At 42.1% G+C, this 19,493-nt stretch overlaps 1 protein-coding gene across 3 annotated transcripts in view; it reads left to right on the top strand.

The window, feature by feature from the left end:
* The window catches only part of LOC122552087 (transmembrane anterior posterior transformation protein 1 homolog), a 116,898-nt gene that overhangs the window by 74,273 nt on the left and 23,132 nt on the right, over nt 1-19,493 (top strand). For all 3 annotated transcript variants that reach the window (XM_043694615.2, XM_043694614.2, XM_043694617.2), the window contains 2 exons: nt 1,203-1,262; nt 3,752-3,820. In XM_043694615.2, the coding sequence (XP_043550550.2) occupies nt 1,203-1,262; nt 3,752-3,820 (129 nt within the window). The remainder of the gene's footprint in view (nt 1-1,202; nt 1,263-3,751; nt 3,821-19,493) is intronic.

The following is a 19,493-nucleotide window of genomic DNA, read 5'->3' as shown; positions in this document are numbered from 1 at the left end:
TGAGTTCATTCAGTGTCCCAAAGCATTTCAATACTAACATATTGGCCAGGGAGTTGTTGGAGCAGCGTAGACTGGAGCTGGGTGTTGGGACTGTGTGCAATACTAATTCCTGCTGATTCTGTGGGAGTTGTCCAGAAAGTTGAATTTTCAAGTGGACACTAACCTGGCATCTGGAACCCACTAAATGAGTCTAAAGTCCGAAAATGTGGAGGATTCTGACTAGCAATAACTTTTCCTAGATAACTTTATGAAAGTGAGTACTGCAGATGCTAGAGATTAGAGTCAAGAGTGTGGTGCTGGAAAAGCACAGCCGGTCAGGCAGCATCCGAGGAGCAGGAAAATTGACGTTTCGGGCAAAACCCCTTTTGCCCAAAATGTTGATTTTCCTGCTCTTCGGATGCTGCCTGACTTGCTGTGCTTTTCCACCACCACACTTGCCTAGATAACCATCAAGCTTACAGATTAAAAACATGGATAACTATTAAACTGACTCACGACCCCTCTCCTTGAGCCTACCTTCCCTGACACCTCCTGAAGCAACACCTCTCCTTCACTTTGTCACTCCTGAAGCAATATCTCTCCCTTCTCTTGCCATCCCTTTGCACCACACCTATTCTGTGTGGTGATCATAGATGCGACTCCAGAATGTTATGTTGCCTCCCTGATGTCATATTGTAATAGGTGGTTGCAGGACATCATTCAACAGGGTGGCTGAACAGCCAGAGGTGATGGTCCATTTGGCCCAATGGAGAATATGAGGATTTACAAAATGCTTCGAGATGCAACTGGTATTGGCTTAGATAATTGCAAGTTAATAGGTTAAATGGGATTAAGGGAGAAAGAAATTAATTTTAAATCAGGGTTACTGTGGATGTACATAAATGCATGTAGACATTGGTGCAGACTACCATGTGCAAGTGTGATGTTCTGGCAGTAACAGACCTGGCTCAAGGAGGAGCAACAAACATAGAATGATGGTGAAACTTAGCAGACCTGTCAGCATTTGTGCAGGGACAAACAATTAACATTTTAAGTCTAGTAGAACTCTCCTTCAGTTCTCTGTTCTCTCTCTCAACTTTCAAACAGCAATTTTAAATATGCATAGAGCACGGTATCTGCTTTAAAAAAAAGAGAATGCCAGATTTTAAGTATGCATATTGTTGGCACCTTGCTAATGTAGCTCTGCTTTTTCCTATACATAGGTATACAGTGAATATAGAGCTAGTCTTGCATATGACTTGGTCAGTAGCCGCCAAAAAAATGTAAGTATAAAAATACAATTTCTTGTCTATTATTTTATTAAAATATTTTATCCAATTCATATTTGCCATTTTTCTCCAAAATGAAAATTTAAAGGAACAACTTATATTGGAAATTGTGTTTCAAGAACCAGTTTTGCTCATTTCACATTATGAAATCCTACATATCAGGCTGATTTAAGCTGTTTTAAAAACAATAAAAAGTACAATGGAAGTACAATGTTATTTGCTGATTTTAAAAAGAATAAATTGTGAACCGTATTATCTAATCCTGTAATTTTCAGGCTGAGGAATTACATTAAGAACAGCCAGACTGGAGTCAGCAAATTTCTCCACCTTTTAGTTGGTTTGTGTTTGTGCAGAAAGATCCAATGAAACATTCACTGAGCAATATTGCCATGTGATTCTAGCCTGTAACTTTGTGCGGTGATTCAGATCTAATATGAAATAATGAGGAAACCTTGCCTACACCAGTCCACTATGTGGAAGATCAAAAATTTACCTCAAATGTTGTATGTAAATTCCTCATGTGCACAAGCAAACGTTTTTTTTTAAATCCTACAACCAAATGGGTCAGCTGCAACCATTTGTATGTCCCTCCTTTACTCTTCCCTCAGAGCAACTTCAGCTATAATAACTTTCAAAGATGACGCTCCAGCAGTACTCATGTATTTAGTTCCAAGCAATGTACACAAACCTGTACAGCCTAACAGTTAAGAAATGGAAATAGCAATAATGTATTTTCTAATGTCCACTACAAACCATTAATCAAATGAGGTAAAACTTAGAACTACAAAAAGTGCAAAAAAAAGTATTAAAATAATTTTGTTCAGTTAAACAAGATAAAGTTTGATTAAAATTGAGAAAGCCTTTGAAAGTTCATCTAGGATTCAAGTGCTTTCCTAGATCACCAAAGTTATCAGTACATTTTGATGTAGTTATGGAAAATAAAATGAAAATATTGACATTTATGAAAACTCTAGGAACTAGAAATCCAAATACCTGTACTTTGAAAATGTGAATACAAATGGATCATAAAAGAAGCCAATGGGCATTTTAGCTTTTATAAAAACGTAAAGTACAAGGATGAAGAATCAATTAAATTTATACAAAACATTGGGAGACATTGGGGTGCTGCGGAGTTGGAGACTTTCCAAATGGGGGCCCAAAGCAACATTTCTTCTCAATGATTAAAAGGTCTTTGCATAGTATTCCATAGTGTCTGCTGGAATCACTGACACCAGTGGTATATTCCATAGCCCCTCAGCATTTAATTGGAAGTTGTTTTAAAACAGCATTTGTCAGGTGTGACTAAAAAGGTTCAGACATAATCCTTTGAACTTGGCCCTGTTAATAAGTTGACAAAAGATTATTTCCACCTAAGTGACATAACAAGTATGGTAAACTTGGGCTCATGAAATTTTTATAAAAGAAAGGAACAGGCATTTTGGGAATACCATTGATATAAGAGTACAAATGTATAATGCAACAAAATAGTGGTGTATCTTTACAGATTTAAGTTCCCAATCTCAGTAATCTCTGCATGAAATAATCAAGTACATTCCCAAAGGGTTGGTTAGCATAAATGAAAATAGAATTCTTATTTGCCTCTGTTTTGTGCCTAATGGCTGCCAAAGGATAGCACTTGTAGGTGCAATAAAATCTGCTCCAAGTCATTCACCATTCAGACTTTGACAGGAATCTCTATTCCTTTAGTGTCATTGGGTCAAATCCTGAAACACACTCCCTCATGGCATTAAAGGTGTACCTACATCAAATGGATTACAGCAATTTAACAAGGCAGAACGCCATTGCCTTCTCAAGGGCAAGTAAGATTGGGCAATAAATAATGTCGCAGCCAGCAATGCACCATTGAATAGAAAAACAAGCTAAACATCAACAATTGCTAAGTACACTGAATTGTATGGAATGCCCTGTGAGATCAAAGTGATGTCCATTAGGGCAGCAATCATTACTTCACTTTTGAGAATATCTGTAAAAGTCAGTATCATTAAAGTTTATTTTTGAGGTTAAAAATTAGTGGTCTACTTTCCCATGTGCTTAATTCTGGCAAGTTGTGCAAACTCTAGAAGCATCCTGTTAAACAGGCAATAAATGCTGATATGCTTATTGTTTAAATTAAGCAGTTTATGCTTCAAGGAATACTAAGCTATTTCTTCCCTCCTATCAGTGGACCTTTTTAGCTTCAGCTTTGTTGTCCAATTATTTGGTTCTCTTGCTAAACTATAACTTATTGTCACCTCTTTGTGTAGATCAAACTATCATCAAATAATGCATAATTCAGTTACCTTTGTGGTTAGATTGATTATGTTACTTATTCTATCAAGTTAATGCATTTCTTTAGAATGGTTGCTGCACCTAAATATTAGGGAATTTTCACAATTCACCAGTTAGCTGACTTCATTACTTGATCACTTTATTATTTTGTTAAGGTCTATTTGATGGTGAACATTGAACAATTTTCTTTACAGGCATATACAGATTATAGTGATACAGTTTCCAGAAGAATGGGCTTTATACCACTTCCACTAGCAGTTTTGGTAAGTTATAGTTATTACACATTTATATAGAAAGTTGAAATACTTTTGCACTTCCATGGTTTAAAGTCATAATTGCTACTGGAAATAGTAGTTGAAAAATTTTCTCTTGGGTTTTTGTTTGCCATAACTGCAGTAGAGACTGGGATTTCTGACCTAAGTGTTTCAGTCATGACTAAGTTTTGGGCAGGCTGATACACAGTATGGGATAATAGTAGATACATTTGGAAAAGTCTGTAAATATGGTACCATATAAAGTTGTTACTGGACAAGTAATCCAAACTCTGGAGTAATAATCTGAAGAAGTTAGTTCAAATCTCACCATGGCAATTAATGAATTGAATTCAGTTAATTAAAGAAAATCTATAATAAAAACCTAGTATGAATTGTGTTGAACATTAAGCCATTGCAATATTGTAAACTGATTCATTAATGTCTTGCGAGAAATAAATCTGCCACCTTTACATAGTCTGGTTTATATGTGAGTCCAGCCTATATCATTGTAGTTAGCTCCAAACTGTTCTATGAATTGGCTGAGTCATTCAGTAAGACAGTCCACTGCACCTTCTCAAACACCGGGGATGAGCAATTCATTCAAGCATTCTAGCAATACTCATATCCACAAATAAATCAAAACAATGTTGTAGAATCAACTATGAAAGATCATCAAAGAACAGATTAGAGTAATTGAGTCTAGAGATGACAAAATTCTAAATATCTATTTCATTGATGGCAATGCTGCAGTAAAGAAAATGAGCCAGTTTGGTAATGGATAAAATACATTGTTTCAAAGCACAGTTTGACAAAACTGAACATGTAAGAAAGCAGTGTTAAAGGTGATTGGCAATGATGGTGGCTTTAGTTTTTGGCAAGTTGAACAGGTTGTGACTCCTTGTTATTGCATAGACTATTTGACAACATGAAACTGCTGGTTTGAGAGAGTTGGTGGAAAAGTAAAGTTGGATGTCATCAGCATGGACCTGGAAGTGGACTCCATACTTTTTGAATAATACTGAGGGGCAGCATGTAGATGAACAGGAAGAGTGTCTTGAGAATGAATCACCGCAGACTTAGCGTGACAATTTGGAAGTTCAAAGAAAAACCAGTGCTGGAGATCTACTTAGTCGGCATGGAGTCTGTCAAAGTGATGATGGATTATGACTTTGGTTGACAAAATCAAATATCATTGGAAGTTTAAGATGTTTCAGTTGTGATAACACCTGACTGCCACAGGCACAGTAGACATCACTGCTGCCATTGACCAATAATAACTGTATAGAAGTCAGATTTTTAGAGAGATGACTGAAACTGAGAGGCTGTGTTCAATGAAATTAGAGAGATGGCTCAGTAGTTAGATTGATCATACATTGTTTTGTTGAGGAGGTTGTACTTACAGTGGTTTTAGAAGGGACAGAATGGTGTCTGAGGAAAGTAACCCATCCACTATATCAGCTCGCATGATGGTTGGGAGTATAATTAAATGTGATTGTGGATGTAGGAGATGAATCACAGAAGATAAGAAAAACAGAAAATAGATATAGATGAGAGAAATTTAAAGTGGGATTATCCAGAGCTAGAAATGATAAGGTAATGAGGTGGGAAAAAAAATCTAATCAGAAAGAGTACGTAGATATCAACATTTGACACACATAATTTTTACACAATATTTTATGTATATAACCATGGTTTATGTCAATTTATCAAGTTAATTTTTCACATAAGTTGTTTTTGAAGTGGGTTATTTTAGTAAAAAGGGCAAGGCATTGCATAATATTTAATGTGTTCACACCAAATCTGACTATAACATATATGTGCCATGTGTGTTCAAATTCGCTGTCATGTGGCAATTTTAACAGAGTAGAAAATTGATTTAGCAGAAATGTCATGATGGTTGGATGACCAAAGAGAAAATACTGTTACAATGACTTGAAATTACCATTTCCATCACAAAGACCACCTCTGCAACATTGCCCAACTGTGCCCTTGCCCTCAGCCCATCTGCTGCTGAAATCTTTAATCCAATGGATGTTATCTCAAACTTCACTATTCAGATGTTGTCCTTCCTGGTTGTTCCACTATTCACCAACATTCCAAAACTCAGTTTCCAGTGTCATCATTTTCATCCAGTTCCTTTTACTTAAACCCCTTATGCACACTAGCATACATTCGTTGCAGGTTTGCTAAACAGATCAAGTTTATAGTTCCTATCCTGACATTCAAATTCTTCCATGGCTTCATAGTCCTATCTCTGGAACCTCTTTTTCAGCATTGCTACCTTCTAAATGCATTATGTTTTTCAATTCTAGCCTCTTACCCCCTCTGTTTCCTTCATCCCATCGTTGGAAGTCCTGGCTGTAAATTGTGAAATTCCCTCTCCATATCTTTGTTCCTTTTAGTTTTTTCTTCAAGGATACTCATTTTAGTCATCCATCCAAATATATCTTCCTTTGGCTTGATGTCAACTTCTGGTTAATGATGCTCATTGAAAGATTTTTGGAACTTAAAGCTACTACGTAAATGCAATTGATATTGAAATATCTTGATCACACTTTTATGAGTAATTATAACTTAAAAAGGCATAAGATCTGGATACTCTACTTTGAGTTCATTTGAAACATTTAAGTTGAAACATTTTATGGTTCAGTAGCAAACTGTGGTCCATTTTAAAGTTCTAAGTTTGAGCTGCAATAGAAATTGAAGATTTAGATTATACTTTTCATTCTGTTATTTCTTAGGATGTGAGCATTTCTGGGAAAGCCAAGATCTATTGCAATTCTAAGTGCCTTGAAAAGGGTTGAATTACTTACATAAAAGTCTAGTTAATTTTACTTAATTTTTCTGCAAAACATTTTTGATTTTTGCATGATTAGATTCTCTACAGTGTGGAAACAGGCCATTCGGCCCAACAAGTCCACACCGACCCTCCAAAGAGTATCCCACCCAGACCACTTCCCTCTGACTACCGCGCCTAATACTATGGGAAATTTAGCATGGCCAGATCACCTGATCTGCACATCTTTGGACTGTGGGAGGAAATCCATGCAGACATAGAATGTGCAAACTCCACACAGACAGTCTGCCCAAGGCTGGAATCAAACCTGTCCCTAACGCTGTGAGGCAGCAGTACTAGCCACCGTGCCGCTCCAGTGGGGATTATGTAGTTGATTCCACTAAATCCAACTTTGCCATAGTATAGCACCGTCTCTAGTAAGTAACCTGTCCCTTCACAGAGTTGCCAGTTGTAATTAAACTGCAACCATTGAACCACCTGAAATCCTAAAATTAAATTTTGAACCATTTTCAAATTCAGCTGACATTTGGATGCAAGTGGTTCAGGGATCAGATGGCTATACTAGTTGAACTTGGTTTAGTTCTGAACTTTCAATCCAAGTGCCAAATGTCCAGCCTGTCTACCAATGAGGACAATGATTTTAGATTAGATTAGATTACTTACAGTGTGGAAACAGGCCCTTTGGCCCAACAAGTCCACACCGACCCTCCGAAGAGCAACCCACCCAAACCCATTCCCCTGCATTTACCGTTTCACCTAACACTACGGGCAATTTAGCATGGCCAATTCACCTAACCTGCACATCTTTGGACTGTGGGAGGAAACCGGAGCACCCGGGAGAATGTGCAAACTCCACACAGGCAGTTGCCCAAGGCAGGAATTGAACCTGGGTGCTAACCACCGTGCCGCCCAATTAAATTGCATGTTTTAGTCTTTGCTACATGATTAGATATTAGGTGCTTCTTACAGTTGATGTCTGCATGGTGAGCAGTATGTACATAATATTCAGAGCCTATTGCCACCACATTTTCCTAAGCACCACATGACCTCATGTGATACTGATCTTTCTACCAGTGAGAGATGCAGAGCCTGAGTAGCAACTGCTTTGCTATGTGCAATGAAATATCTGTAGGTTGAGTATAATATCGTAAGTGCGTGTTCTATGTAATACCTTCCATCAGCTGCAGTTTCAAATCCCCATTTTCTCATTAATCATATGTTTGACATTTACCTTTGTATCTACAACCTACGGTTGTGTGAATCCACCAACCATAAAGTTCTAATATTCTAATCCTATGTACTTCACCAATTTTTGAGGGCTTTGGAGACCCTTTCTTACCACAAGTCTGATTCCTTCTCCAGTGTAGATCAGTTGTAGGTCACTGCACATCTGTATATTTTCCTTGCTGTTGCTTCCACTTATTAGGAAACATCCACCTCTTAAATTTATTCATGAACTTGTACAGGGCTAGTGGACGTCCTTCTGTTCTGTGCCTAGGATATCTGGATGATAGTACATGTCTTCTATGCACTGAATTGAACATGAGAGATACCGAAGTGTCATTTATCTCTGCTTTATATGGTCATGCTGGACTCTTTACAGTCCAAATTTGACATCTGCCAAAAACCTTGCTAGTCCTGCTGTAGGATTCGAAAAGGGAGCAGGTGTTCCTGCACTTCTTAGCTTGGAGAGATCCTCATCTTTCTCTTTCATTACCTGCTTTGGTTAAAACCATTGGTAGTCACCCTGAATTGCTAGGTTGACTCCCAATGTTTTATGTGTTGCTGGAAAAGCGCAGCAGGTCAGGCAGCATCCAGGGAACAGGAGAATCGGCTTATGCCCGAAACGTCGATTCTCCTGTTCTCTGGATGCTGCCTGACCTGCGCTTTTCTAGCAACACATTTTCAGCTCTGATCTCCAGCATCTGCAGACCTCACTTTCTTCCCAATATTTTATCATTACCTACCATCTCCTCAACCACACCATCATCATTATCCTAACCATCCTCATCATAAAAAGTATGTAGGCTTCATAAACTATTCGCCGAGCTGGGAATTTGTGTTGCAGACGTTTCATTCCCTGTCTATGTGACATCCTCAGTGTTTGGGAGCCTCCTGTGAAGTGCTTCTGTGATGTTTCCTCCGGTATTTATAGTGATTTGTATCTGCCACTTCCGGTTGTCAGTTCTAGCTGTCCGCTGCAGTGGCCGGTATATTGGGTCCAGGTCAATGTGCTTATTGATTGAATCTGTGGATGAGTGCCATGCCTCTAGGAATTCCCTGGCTGTTCTCTGTTTGGCTTGTCCTATAATAGTAGTGCTGTCCCAGGCGAACTCATGTTGCTTGTCATCTGAGTGTGTGGCTACTAAGGATAGCTGGTCATGTCGTTTCATGGCTAGTTGGTGTTCATGGATGCGAATCGTTAGCTGTCTTCCTGTTTATCCTATGTAAACCAATGTAGTATACAAAATCCCATGCAAGGACTGCACAAAACACCTCTAAATCAACAGGATGATAATGGATCACTAAGCGGCCTTAACCAGGTTTTGGAATTGTGGAATGCATCTCAATATCAGATTTTGTTTCAGGGTTTTGTGAAGATTTGTAGTCGGGTTGTGGATGTGGTTGTTGGTTTGCTTGCTGAATTGGTGGATTGTCATGCAGATGTTTTGTCACCATGCTAAGCATCATGCATCAACAGTGCGATTTCCATGAAGCATTGTTGTTCTGTTCCACTAGATATTTATATGATCTGGTCTGTTAAGGTGGGTGTTGTCATTTCTGGTTTTTCTCTGCAGTGGTTTGTATGTGGCGTTTATTTCTACATGCTTGTGATGGCATTCTGGGTTGAAAGCCAGGTCTCTGGGAATTCCCGTGTCTCTTGTTAGCTTGTCCAAGGATGGTTACATTGTCCCAGTCAAATTGATGGCCCTCCTTGTCAGCATGTATTAAGATGAGGGAGAGTTGGTTGTGCCCTTTTGTTGCTAGTTGATGTTTGTAAATCTGGATTGCTAGTTTTCTGCAGGTCTGTCCAAAGTAGTGTTTATGGCAGTTGTTACACAGGATCTTTATGTTATGTTGGTTCTGCATGTTGTGAGTATGGGGTCTTTTTGTCCTTGTAAGTAATTGGCGTAGTGTGGCTGTGGGACGCACTGAGGAAGAACACCTACATAAGGTCTTCAGAAACGAGTACCCCAGCAGCTTCATCGCCAGTGTCCATCGGACAGACAAGGTCAAGAGGACACTGTACACACCGATTCACTGGTCACCATACCTCTGATCAAGAACATAGCAGAAATGACAACCAGACTCCTACGACCACTAGGAATAATGGTAGCCACACTATGCCAACTACTTACAAGGACGAAAGACCCTGTACCCACAACATGCAGAACCAACATAATATACAAGATCCCGCGCAGCAACTGCCATGAAACTGCCATTGGATAGACTGGCAGAAAACTAGAAATCCAGAAACACGAACACCAACTGCAACAAAACGGCACGGCTAGTAACAGAATGCCAGCAACAAGCATGTAAAAATAGACCCATATTACAAACCATTGCAGAGAGAAACCGGAAATGACAACACCCACCTTAACTGACCAGGTCATATAATTATCAATCGGAATAGAACAACAACACTTCACGGAAGCTGCGCTGATGATGTTACCTAGCATGGGGATGTAATATCTGTATGACAACGTGCCAGCTTGGCAAACAAACCAACACCCACATCCGTTATGTATCAATGCGTTCCTGTGGCTTCCAGTTTCATTAATGTATCATGTGGAATTACAATGATAGCAATCTTAATGGATTTCACTGAGCCTGAACTGCAGTTAAGCTTTATGGGAGTTCACTTTGGATTGTTTCTCAAGTATGTGAATGTAACAGGAGAATAGGCCTAAATCTGGACTTGTGTTGGTCTGATGTTCAATATCATTTAATCTCTTGAAAAGTATAAATGTTCTGGAAATAAAATGGAGATATATTTAAGTTACATTTATCAAAATAAATTGCCAGGATAGCTTTTCAACTCTCTACTTTACTCATTCCTGACTTTACATTTCCTCTGATTTCTGAAGGAACATGCATTCTGGCCTTTCAACTTTTGAGCCCAATTTTGCATCTAACTCAGACTACTGGTGGGAATGTACCCTTAGTGGAAGGAGTAAAATTAATTGAAGTACTCTCAGTCCAGTCGCTGGTAGGTACAGAATATGACAGCAACTTCTGTTAAGCAATTAATTAGTACCAACTAGCAATCTCAATCCTGGAATTGCTGCAAGCTCCCTGAAGTCTTGCCTTCATTTCATCAATTGAAATTGCCTGCTCCAGAAGGCCCTTACATGATGACATCTCTCACCAGAATTCTGTCTAACTGGAGTAGGATGGAGAGTCAGGAATTGTAGATTTCAGCAGTCAGGGGTCTGGAAAAGTTTCATCAAATGGATACTCTGAGCAGTGAAAGGGTGCTCAGACATTGGGCTGTTGTGTCTAAAACTGGTTGATCCCTCAGTTTCCTTCTTACCTGCCCTTGGCTTTCCCCTCAGGTTCCCCCTCAGTCCCCCAACTGCCCAACCACCTGCCTGCCATCAGCTTCCTTCTATATTCCCTGCCTGCCCTCAGTCCCCAATTCATCCCTAGCTTCCCCCTCTGTCCCCTCCTTACCCTTGGCTCCCTCCTTGGTCTCCCTTTGACTTCTCCTCATTCAACCTGCTCCCTTGTGGCATAAAATTACAAATGAAACCACAAAACTGCATGAGTTCTGGTATTATGTGGTACTTGGTAAGAGTTGTTCACTGCCAGCAATCTTCCTTTGTCTTTCCTTTGCCTCAGGCCTAACTAGTGGTAGACGATACAACACTATCAGGCAGCGGAGCTCTTCTTGGATACTAAGAAGGTTGATTGCATGATAGCAATAAAGATAATTACAGTTCTGTGTAATTTCAGCAACTCTAGGGAGCTGGTAGAGATGCATTTGCTCCCTCTGAAAGCTAGAGTGGAGCTCCCTGTGTACACCCACATGCTGTGCAACATCAGTGAAATAGATAGAGGCAACATAACATGAACTTACCTAGTTGGTCATAACAAGATTAACTCAGAGAAAAGGATCCCTTCCCTTGCAGATACCTTTCCAAGTACAAAAATATTAATGCTTTAAGAGAGCCAATTTAGCCATATCTTTTTGAGTTTAAAAAATGTGTTTATTTGTTACTAAACTATGAGGAAAAGTAAAACGTAGCACATATACATGCGCAGAGGTTAGAAATAAGAATTGAGTGAAAAGATAACAGTTTAAAAAAGTATAGAAATTCATCTTTGGTTTGTCTATGCAGAGTAGAATGTGGAATGTTGCATCCATTAAGTTGAGTGATTTGAGGAGTGTTGACTCTGGCAGCTAGTTTGAACATTCTGCATTCTACGGATTACCCAAAAGTAGTTGTCCAGTTTCCTCCTCTTTTTTGATTGGAAAATTGCCATCAGAAGTCGGAGACCAAGAGAGACTTTCCGAGTTTTTCCTTTTCATCTGCGAGTGCAGGGGTATCTAGTAGATGTCCTTCATCCATCCTAATAACAGTAGAACACCAGCCTAACACACATCAGAACTGCAGTTGATTTGCAGTTTCTTGTGTATTTCTGGTAGGGGAGAACACAGTCATGTCTTTTGTTATTGCTGGGAAAGCACAGCAGGTTAGGCAGCATCCGAGGAGCAGGAGAATTGACGTTTCGGGCATAAGTCCTTGATCAGGAATGAGGTTTGTGGGCTGTGGCTGAGGAGGTTGGGGTTGTGGTTTTGGGGGGATGTAGCTGAGAAAGCGATAGGTGGATGAAGATAAGGGAGAAGGTGATAGGTCAGATGGGGGAGAGATGGACAGGTCCGTAGGGCGGTGGCGATTTGGGGGTTTGGGACTGGGTTAATGTGGGGGGAGGGGAAATGAGGAAACTGTTGAAATCAACATTTAGCTTGTGTAGTTGCAGGGTCCCAAGGTGGAGTGTGAGGCGTTCTTCCTCCAGGCATCAGGTGGTAACAGCTTGGTGATGGAAGAGGCCCAGGACCTGCATGTCCTTGACATAGTGGAGGGGGAGTTGAAGTGTTCAGCCACGGAGCGGTGGGGTTGCTGGTTATGGATGTCCCAGAGATGTTTTCTGCGACGATCCGCAAGAAGGCGTCCTGTCTCCCTGATGTAGAGGAGACCACACTGGGTGCAATGGATGCAGTAGATGATGTTGGTACAGATACAGATAAATTCTGACGGATGTGGAAGGATCACTTGGGGCCTTGGATGGAGGTGAGGGGAGTGGTGCGGGTCCAGGTTTTGCACTTGTTGCGGTGACAGGGAAAGGTACCAGGAGTGGGGTGTGGGCTGGTGGGGAGCGTGGACCTGACGAGGGAGTCATGGAGGGAATGGTCTCTTCGGAATACAGATGGAGGTAGGGAGGGAAATATACCTTGGTGGTGGGGTCTGTTTGGAGGTGACAGAAGTGGCGGAGGGTGATACGACATATGCAGAGTTTGGTGAGGTGGAAAGTGAGGACCAGGGAGGTTCTGTCCTTGTTGCGTTGGAAGAAGTGGGGTTCAAGGGCAGTGGTGCGTGACGTGGAGGAGATGTGCTTGAGGGCATCGTCAACCACGTGGGAGGGGAAGTTGCAGTCATGGAAGAAGGGACTTTCTGAGATGGAATTGGTCATTCTGGGAACAGATGCGGTGGAAGTGGAGGAATTAGGAAGAAGAGATGGCGTTTTTACAGGAGGTAGTGTAGGAGGAGGTATAGTGTTGGTAGCTGCAGGAGTTGGTGGGCTTGTAGTAGATATCTGTGGCTAGTCGGTTGCCAGAGACGGTGATGGAGAGCCCCTGAAAGGGGAGGGAGGTGTCCAAGATGGTCCAGGTGATTTTGAGGTCTGTTGGAAGGTGTTGGTAAAGTTGATGAACTGTTCACCCTCCTAGTGGGAGCACGAGGCTGTGCCAATACAGTCATCGACGTTGCGGAGGAACAGGTAGGGGATGGGGCTGGAGCTGGTGGAAGATGGACTGTTCCATGTATCTGACAAAGAGGCAGGCATAGCTTGGTCCCATGCGGGTGCCCACGGCTACCCCTTTTGGTTTGGAGGAAGTGGGAGGATTGGAAGGAGAAATTGTTGAGGGTGAGGACCAGTTCAGCCAGGCAGATGAGGGTGTCGGTGGAAGGGCACAGGTTGGGACGGCATGAGAGGAAGAAACGGAGGGCTTGGAGACCTTTGTCATGGTGGATCGATGTGTACAGGATGTCCATGGTGAAGATGAGGCATTGGGGGCCAGGGAAATGAAAATCTTGGAGGACATGAAGGGCATGGGCGGTGCCATGAATGTAGATGGGAGTTCCTGGACTAAGGGCTACAGGACCGTCTCGAGGTAGGAAGAAATGAGTTCAGTGGGACAGGCGCAGGCTAAGACAATGGGTTGACCGGGGCAGTCAGGTTTGTGAATTTTTGGTAGGAAGTAGAATCGGCCAGTGCTGGGTTCACGGACAATGAGGTTGGAGGATGTGGGTAGGAGATTCCCAGAGGTGATGAGATTGTAGATGGTCTGAGAGATGATACTTTCATGATGAGAGGTGAGGTCATGATCAAAGGGGCAGTAGGAGGTAGTGTCTGTGCGTTGGCGCCTGGCTTCAGTGGTGTAAAGATCGGTGCGCCACACTCAAGCAACTGTCTCTGCTCCCACCTCACTCCAAGTCCTAGCTCCCATCTGCCATTCCCCCAGACCTCCCCCTCACTGTGGACTTACGTTTAGCCCTCAGAAAAGGCCTCACCTTTATCCCTCTACGCTCTCTCAATGATTAATGAGTTCGACACACGCTGAAACCTTGAATGTTTCTTCCGCTACTTCCGCCTCTGGGCCCACTTTTTCAACCAAGGGCACCTGCATGGGATCGAGCTATCCCTGCCTGTTTGTTGGATACGTGGAACAGTACATCTTCCGCAATTACATTGGAACCGCTCCCCAGCTGTTCGTCCGCTACATCGATGACTGTATCGGCACAGCCCCGTGCTCCCACAAGGAGGTTGAAGAATTCATCAACTTTGCCAACACCTTCCACCTAGACCTCAAAATCACCTGAACCATCTCGGACACCTCCCTCCCCTTCCTGGACCCCTCCATCACTGTCTCCAGTAAAAACACCATCCCTTATTCCCAGTTCTTCCGTCTCCACAGCATTCTTCCATAATTGCAACTTCCTCTCCCACATGGTTGACGATGCCCTGCAGTTCATCTCCTCTAATTCATGCACCACAGCCCTGAACCCCACCCCTCCCAACACAGCAAGGACAGAATCTCCCTGATCCTCACCTTCCACCCCACCAAACTCCGCATACATTGTATCATCCTCCGCCACTTCTGTCACCTCCAAACGGATCCCACCACCAGTGATATATTTCCCTCCTCACCCTTATCAGCATTCTGGAGAGATCATTCCCTCCACAACTCTCTCGTCAGGTTCCGCCCCACTCTCCTCACCAGCCCACACCCACTCCTGGCACCTTTCCCTGCCACTGCAGGAAGTGCAAAACCTGTGCCCACACCACTCCCCTCACCTCCATCCAAGGCCCCAAGGGATCCTTCCACATCCGTCAGACATTTCCTGTACCTCTACCAACATCATCTACTGCATCCGTTGCACCCGGTGTGGTCTCCTGTACGTCGGGGAGACAGGATGCCTTGTTGCGGATCGTTTCAGAGAACATCTCTGGGACACCCACATCCACCAAACCCACGCCCCATCGCTGAACACTTCAACTCCCCCTCCCATTTGGTCAAGGACATGCAGGTCGTGGGCCACTTCCACTGCCAAGGTATTACCACCCGACACCTGGAGGAAGAACGCTTCGTATTCCACCTTGGGATCCTGCAACCACACGGGGTAAATGTTGATTTTAACAGCTTTCTCATTCACCCCCCCCACCCCCAACCACCGCCACCACATTATCACAGTCCCAAACTTCCAACTCGGCACCGCCCTCCCGAACCTGTCCATCACTCCCCCCTCTGACCTATCAATTTCTCCCTTACCTTCATTCACCTATTGCTTTCTTAGCTACCTCAATTTTACATTTCACTGTGGACATAGGAATTGTGCCACAGCTCGCAACTTCACCCCAACCCCAGCCCCCTCCTGTTTATCTCTCACCCCCGGCCCACAACCCTCATTCCTGATGAAGGGCTTATGCCCAAAACGTTGATTCTCCTGCTCCTCGGATGCTGACCTGCTGTGCTTTCCCAGCAACACACTCTTGACTCTGATCTTCATCATCCGCAGTCCTCACTTTCTCCTAGTCCTATCTTTTTGATCAGACTGCATTTTATTTTAGCTCATATTATGTTTACAGTCTGGGGATGTAACTTGCATGGATGAGTCCTTTTTTTTTAATTGTATCCCTTCCTTTGAAATGTTTCTCCAAAATTCCTGGACACTTTCAGGTGCAACATCGCACGGTCTCTTTCAAAGCTGTTATATTGCACACAAGAATTTTCCAGACAGTCACTGAATTGCATTCTTTGCCATCTCTGGCTTGTGTGCCTTTTCAAAATAAAAATAGAACAACATATCTAACTGAAAAGTTCAATATATGTAAGTAATTCAGGGCTATGATTATGATATTATGAAAAGAGAAAAAGAATACACAGTTGCACTGACACCCCTAGCCTAGTTCAGTGTTATCTTGTCAGCTCCATATGGGTCTCTAAGTTCTAGACAGGGCATCTGCATTTCTCAGTAGTGTGGATGGTTTTTAAATGGTGTGATTGAAGAAACAATCTCTAACAGAATAACCATGCAACCTTTTTCTTGAATGGTTCCCTTATAGTGGCTTGTGATCCGTATATACTGTGGTTTCTTTCTATTCAATTTAGGTATATAACAAAGTGTTTGAGGACCAGTAATAAACGAAAGGTTTCCTTCTGTATTATGAAATACCATTTCTGATGTTTAATTACATTTGTTTGGAGACCTACCTGAATTTGCCGCCTTGGAGGAGAAAAGCCCTTATCCGAATGTCATTTGCAATGATATCTACTTTAAATGCCTATTTTAAGTTCAGAGCAGTAATCATAGACTCTTATATTAAAATGGCCTTGATCTTTTCGAAAGCAAACAAGCATTTCCAAACTACTTTTGCTTTGATGTGTAGAATGTCTGTCATCAGGGCAGTAGGTTTGAGACATTCTTGTGGTAGCAACCCCTATAATATCCAAAAACCTCAATTTTACATTTCACTGTGGACATAGGAATTGTGCCACAGCTCTCAACTTTGCAGCCTTGGGCATTACTGTCCTTGACCCACTGCGTGATCCAGGTCGGTCACTTTAGCCTTAACAAACACTCTGTTCATGAGATTGACCACTATCTTCTTTCTGGAAGACAGTTTCCACTTGTTTTTTGTGAGCTTCAGTGATATTGCTGTACATTGGGAAACTGTTTAGGTACTTTAGGCAATTAGATAACCTTACCACTACCTGGTTCATCAATATTTGAAAGGTAACTGGACATTTTGGAGACCAAACCACATGATCTCTCTAGCGTTAAAAAGGTGGTGATTTCCTTTGTGCAGATTGTCAAGGTCCTTTCAGTAACCCTTGAGTATATCTACCTTGTGATATAGGATAGGTGCTGTAAGCCATACCCAGTGAGATCTGGTTACTATATTAACATTTCACTAGTCAGTGCAGAACCTTATGGAACAATCTAGTTAGGGAGCTCAAGCTACTAATGCTAGGCTGAATTAGTTGGTGCTTCAGCATGTAGTTCATCTTGATGTGAATATAGAAGGTATGGCTCATATGTTTGCAGATTTTGCCAAAATTGTTCTTGGCTGTCCACTACACTACCAATGTATAATGGGATCTTGATCAGATGGATCGAGAAGTGGCAGATGGAGTTTAATTTAGATAAATGTCAGGTGTTTTATTTTGGAAAGGCAAATCAGGGCAGGACTTGTACACTGAATGGTAAGTTCCAGGGGAGCGTTGCTGAACAAAGAGACCTTAGAGTGCAGGTTCATAGATCCTTGAAAGTGGAGTCACAGGTAGAAAAGGTAGTGAAGAAGGCATTTGGTATGCTTTCCTTTATTGGTCAGAGCCTAGAATATAGGAGTTGGGAGGTCATGTTGCGGCTGTACAGGTCATTGGTTAGGCCACTTTTGGAATACTGCATACAGTTCTGGTCTCCCAGTTATAGGAAAGATATTGTGAATTTTGAAAGGGTTCAGAAAAGATTTATAAAGATGTTGCCAGGGTTGGAGGCTTTGAGCTGAATAGGCTGGCGCTATTTTCCCTGGAGTGTCAGAGGCTGAAGGGTGACCTTACAGAGGTTTATAAAATCATGAGGGGCGTGAATGGGATGAATAGATAAAGAGTTTTTCCCAGGCTGGGGGAGTCCAAAACTAGAAGGCATAGGTTTAAGGGTGAGAGTGGAAAGATATAAAAGTAACCTGAGGAGCAACTTTTTCAGGCAGAGTGTGGTGCCTGTATGGAATGAGCTGCCAGAGGAAGTGGTGGAGATTGCTATAACTGAACATTTAAAAGGCATTTGGATGGGAACACGAATTGGAAGGGGTTGAGAGGGATATGCGCTAAATGCTGGCAAATGGGACTAGATTAATTTAGAATGTCTGCTCGGCTTTGATGAATTGGACTGAAGGGTCTGATTCCATACTGTACATCTCTATGACTCCTCTGAACCTGAGCAAAATTGCTGGGTCTCAATGTTAGTGATGTTGTTTTGTAGATAGAGCCTCTCCCACATCCCATCCTGCACGGCTAGAGTGGTGCAGTCACTGCAATAACACATGGTCTTCTGGCTGAGAGGTCCAGGTGATGTTATGTTTGACTTACTTTTTCATGACTATCTGGAAGGTTTTCAAGTCACTTGAGGATCTCAGGATTTGCTCCTGGAACACTGAAGGAATTCTAACATGAAGAGTTTCTGTTAGTGTTCTAACAGGCTCTCCTTGATTTAGTTTGAGGTCCTCGCACTTGGTACCTGTAAAATATTTCAAATGGGCTAAAAACAGGGAACTCATTAGGTAAAGACCACATTTTGTTTTCTTCATTTTTGGTTGTGGATTACAATGGGAAGAGAACTACTTTTAACCAAAGACTGGAAGGAATTGCTGCAACTTTAAAAACAAGTTTCTGGAATGCATTGTCTTCTTTACACTGTTGCTTTATTTAACAGTAGCAGATATTTGAGATGAGATGAGATGGAATGGTGATGTTAGAGTGACTTGTGCCTGGTGACGGTATTATTTTGATTTTCAATTAGGACCAGTTCATAGGCCAAATGTCGTTGGCATGACAAGAACACTTTGGGCAAGTGGACATCTTGTGTGTGATTAGTGCAGAGGCTGAAGGTCTCTCAGCTACAAGATTTTAATAACTAGGGCTGTGGTTAGCATTTTAAACTACTAAGCTGTGGGGGTGGGGGGAGGAGTTGGATTCAGTTGCATGGAAAATTATGGAAAAAGTTAGAGCTGGAGGGTGGGATCGGCTCAACAGATGTTACTAAAGTTTCCAGAGTAAGTAATAGATCAGAGAGTCTGGAGAGGCTCAAGAATCTAACAGGCACAACAGATAAGGGGACAGCCATGAGAAAGGGAGCAGTCAGAACAGGACTGTTGTAGGTGTCAGAGAGAGGTGGCTGCAAGGGGATCAAGGCTGGAGACTAAATATCCAAGAATACAGGTCCTGTCAAAAGGCAGATGGGCAGAGGAGTCTGAATTGCCTTATTAGCAAGAAACAAAATAAGATAGAGCAAAAAGTGTTCAGAAAGGTGCAGATTCTATATGGGTAGAATTGAGAAACCCCAAAGAAAAAACGCCCATGTTACAAGTTACATTTGGCTT

Source organism: Chiloscyllium plagiosum, unplaced genomic scaffold (genome assembly GCF_037043375.1).
Source record: "Chiloscyllium plagiosum isolate Xiang-an unplaced genomic scaffold, Cpla_swu_hap1 HiC_scaffold_1, whole genome shotgun sequence".
Lineage (NCBI taxonomy): Eukaryota > Metazoa > Chordata > Chondrichthyes > Orectolobiformes > Hemiscylliidae > Chiloscyllium > Chiloscyllium plagiosum.
This window is presented reverse-complemented; position numbering and strand designations above follow the sequence as displayed.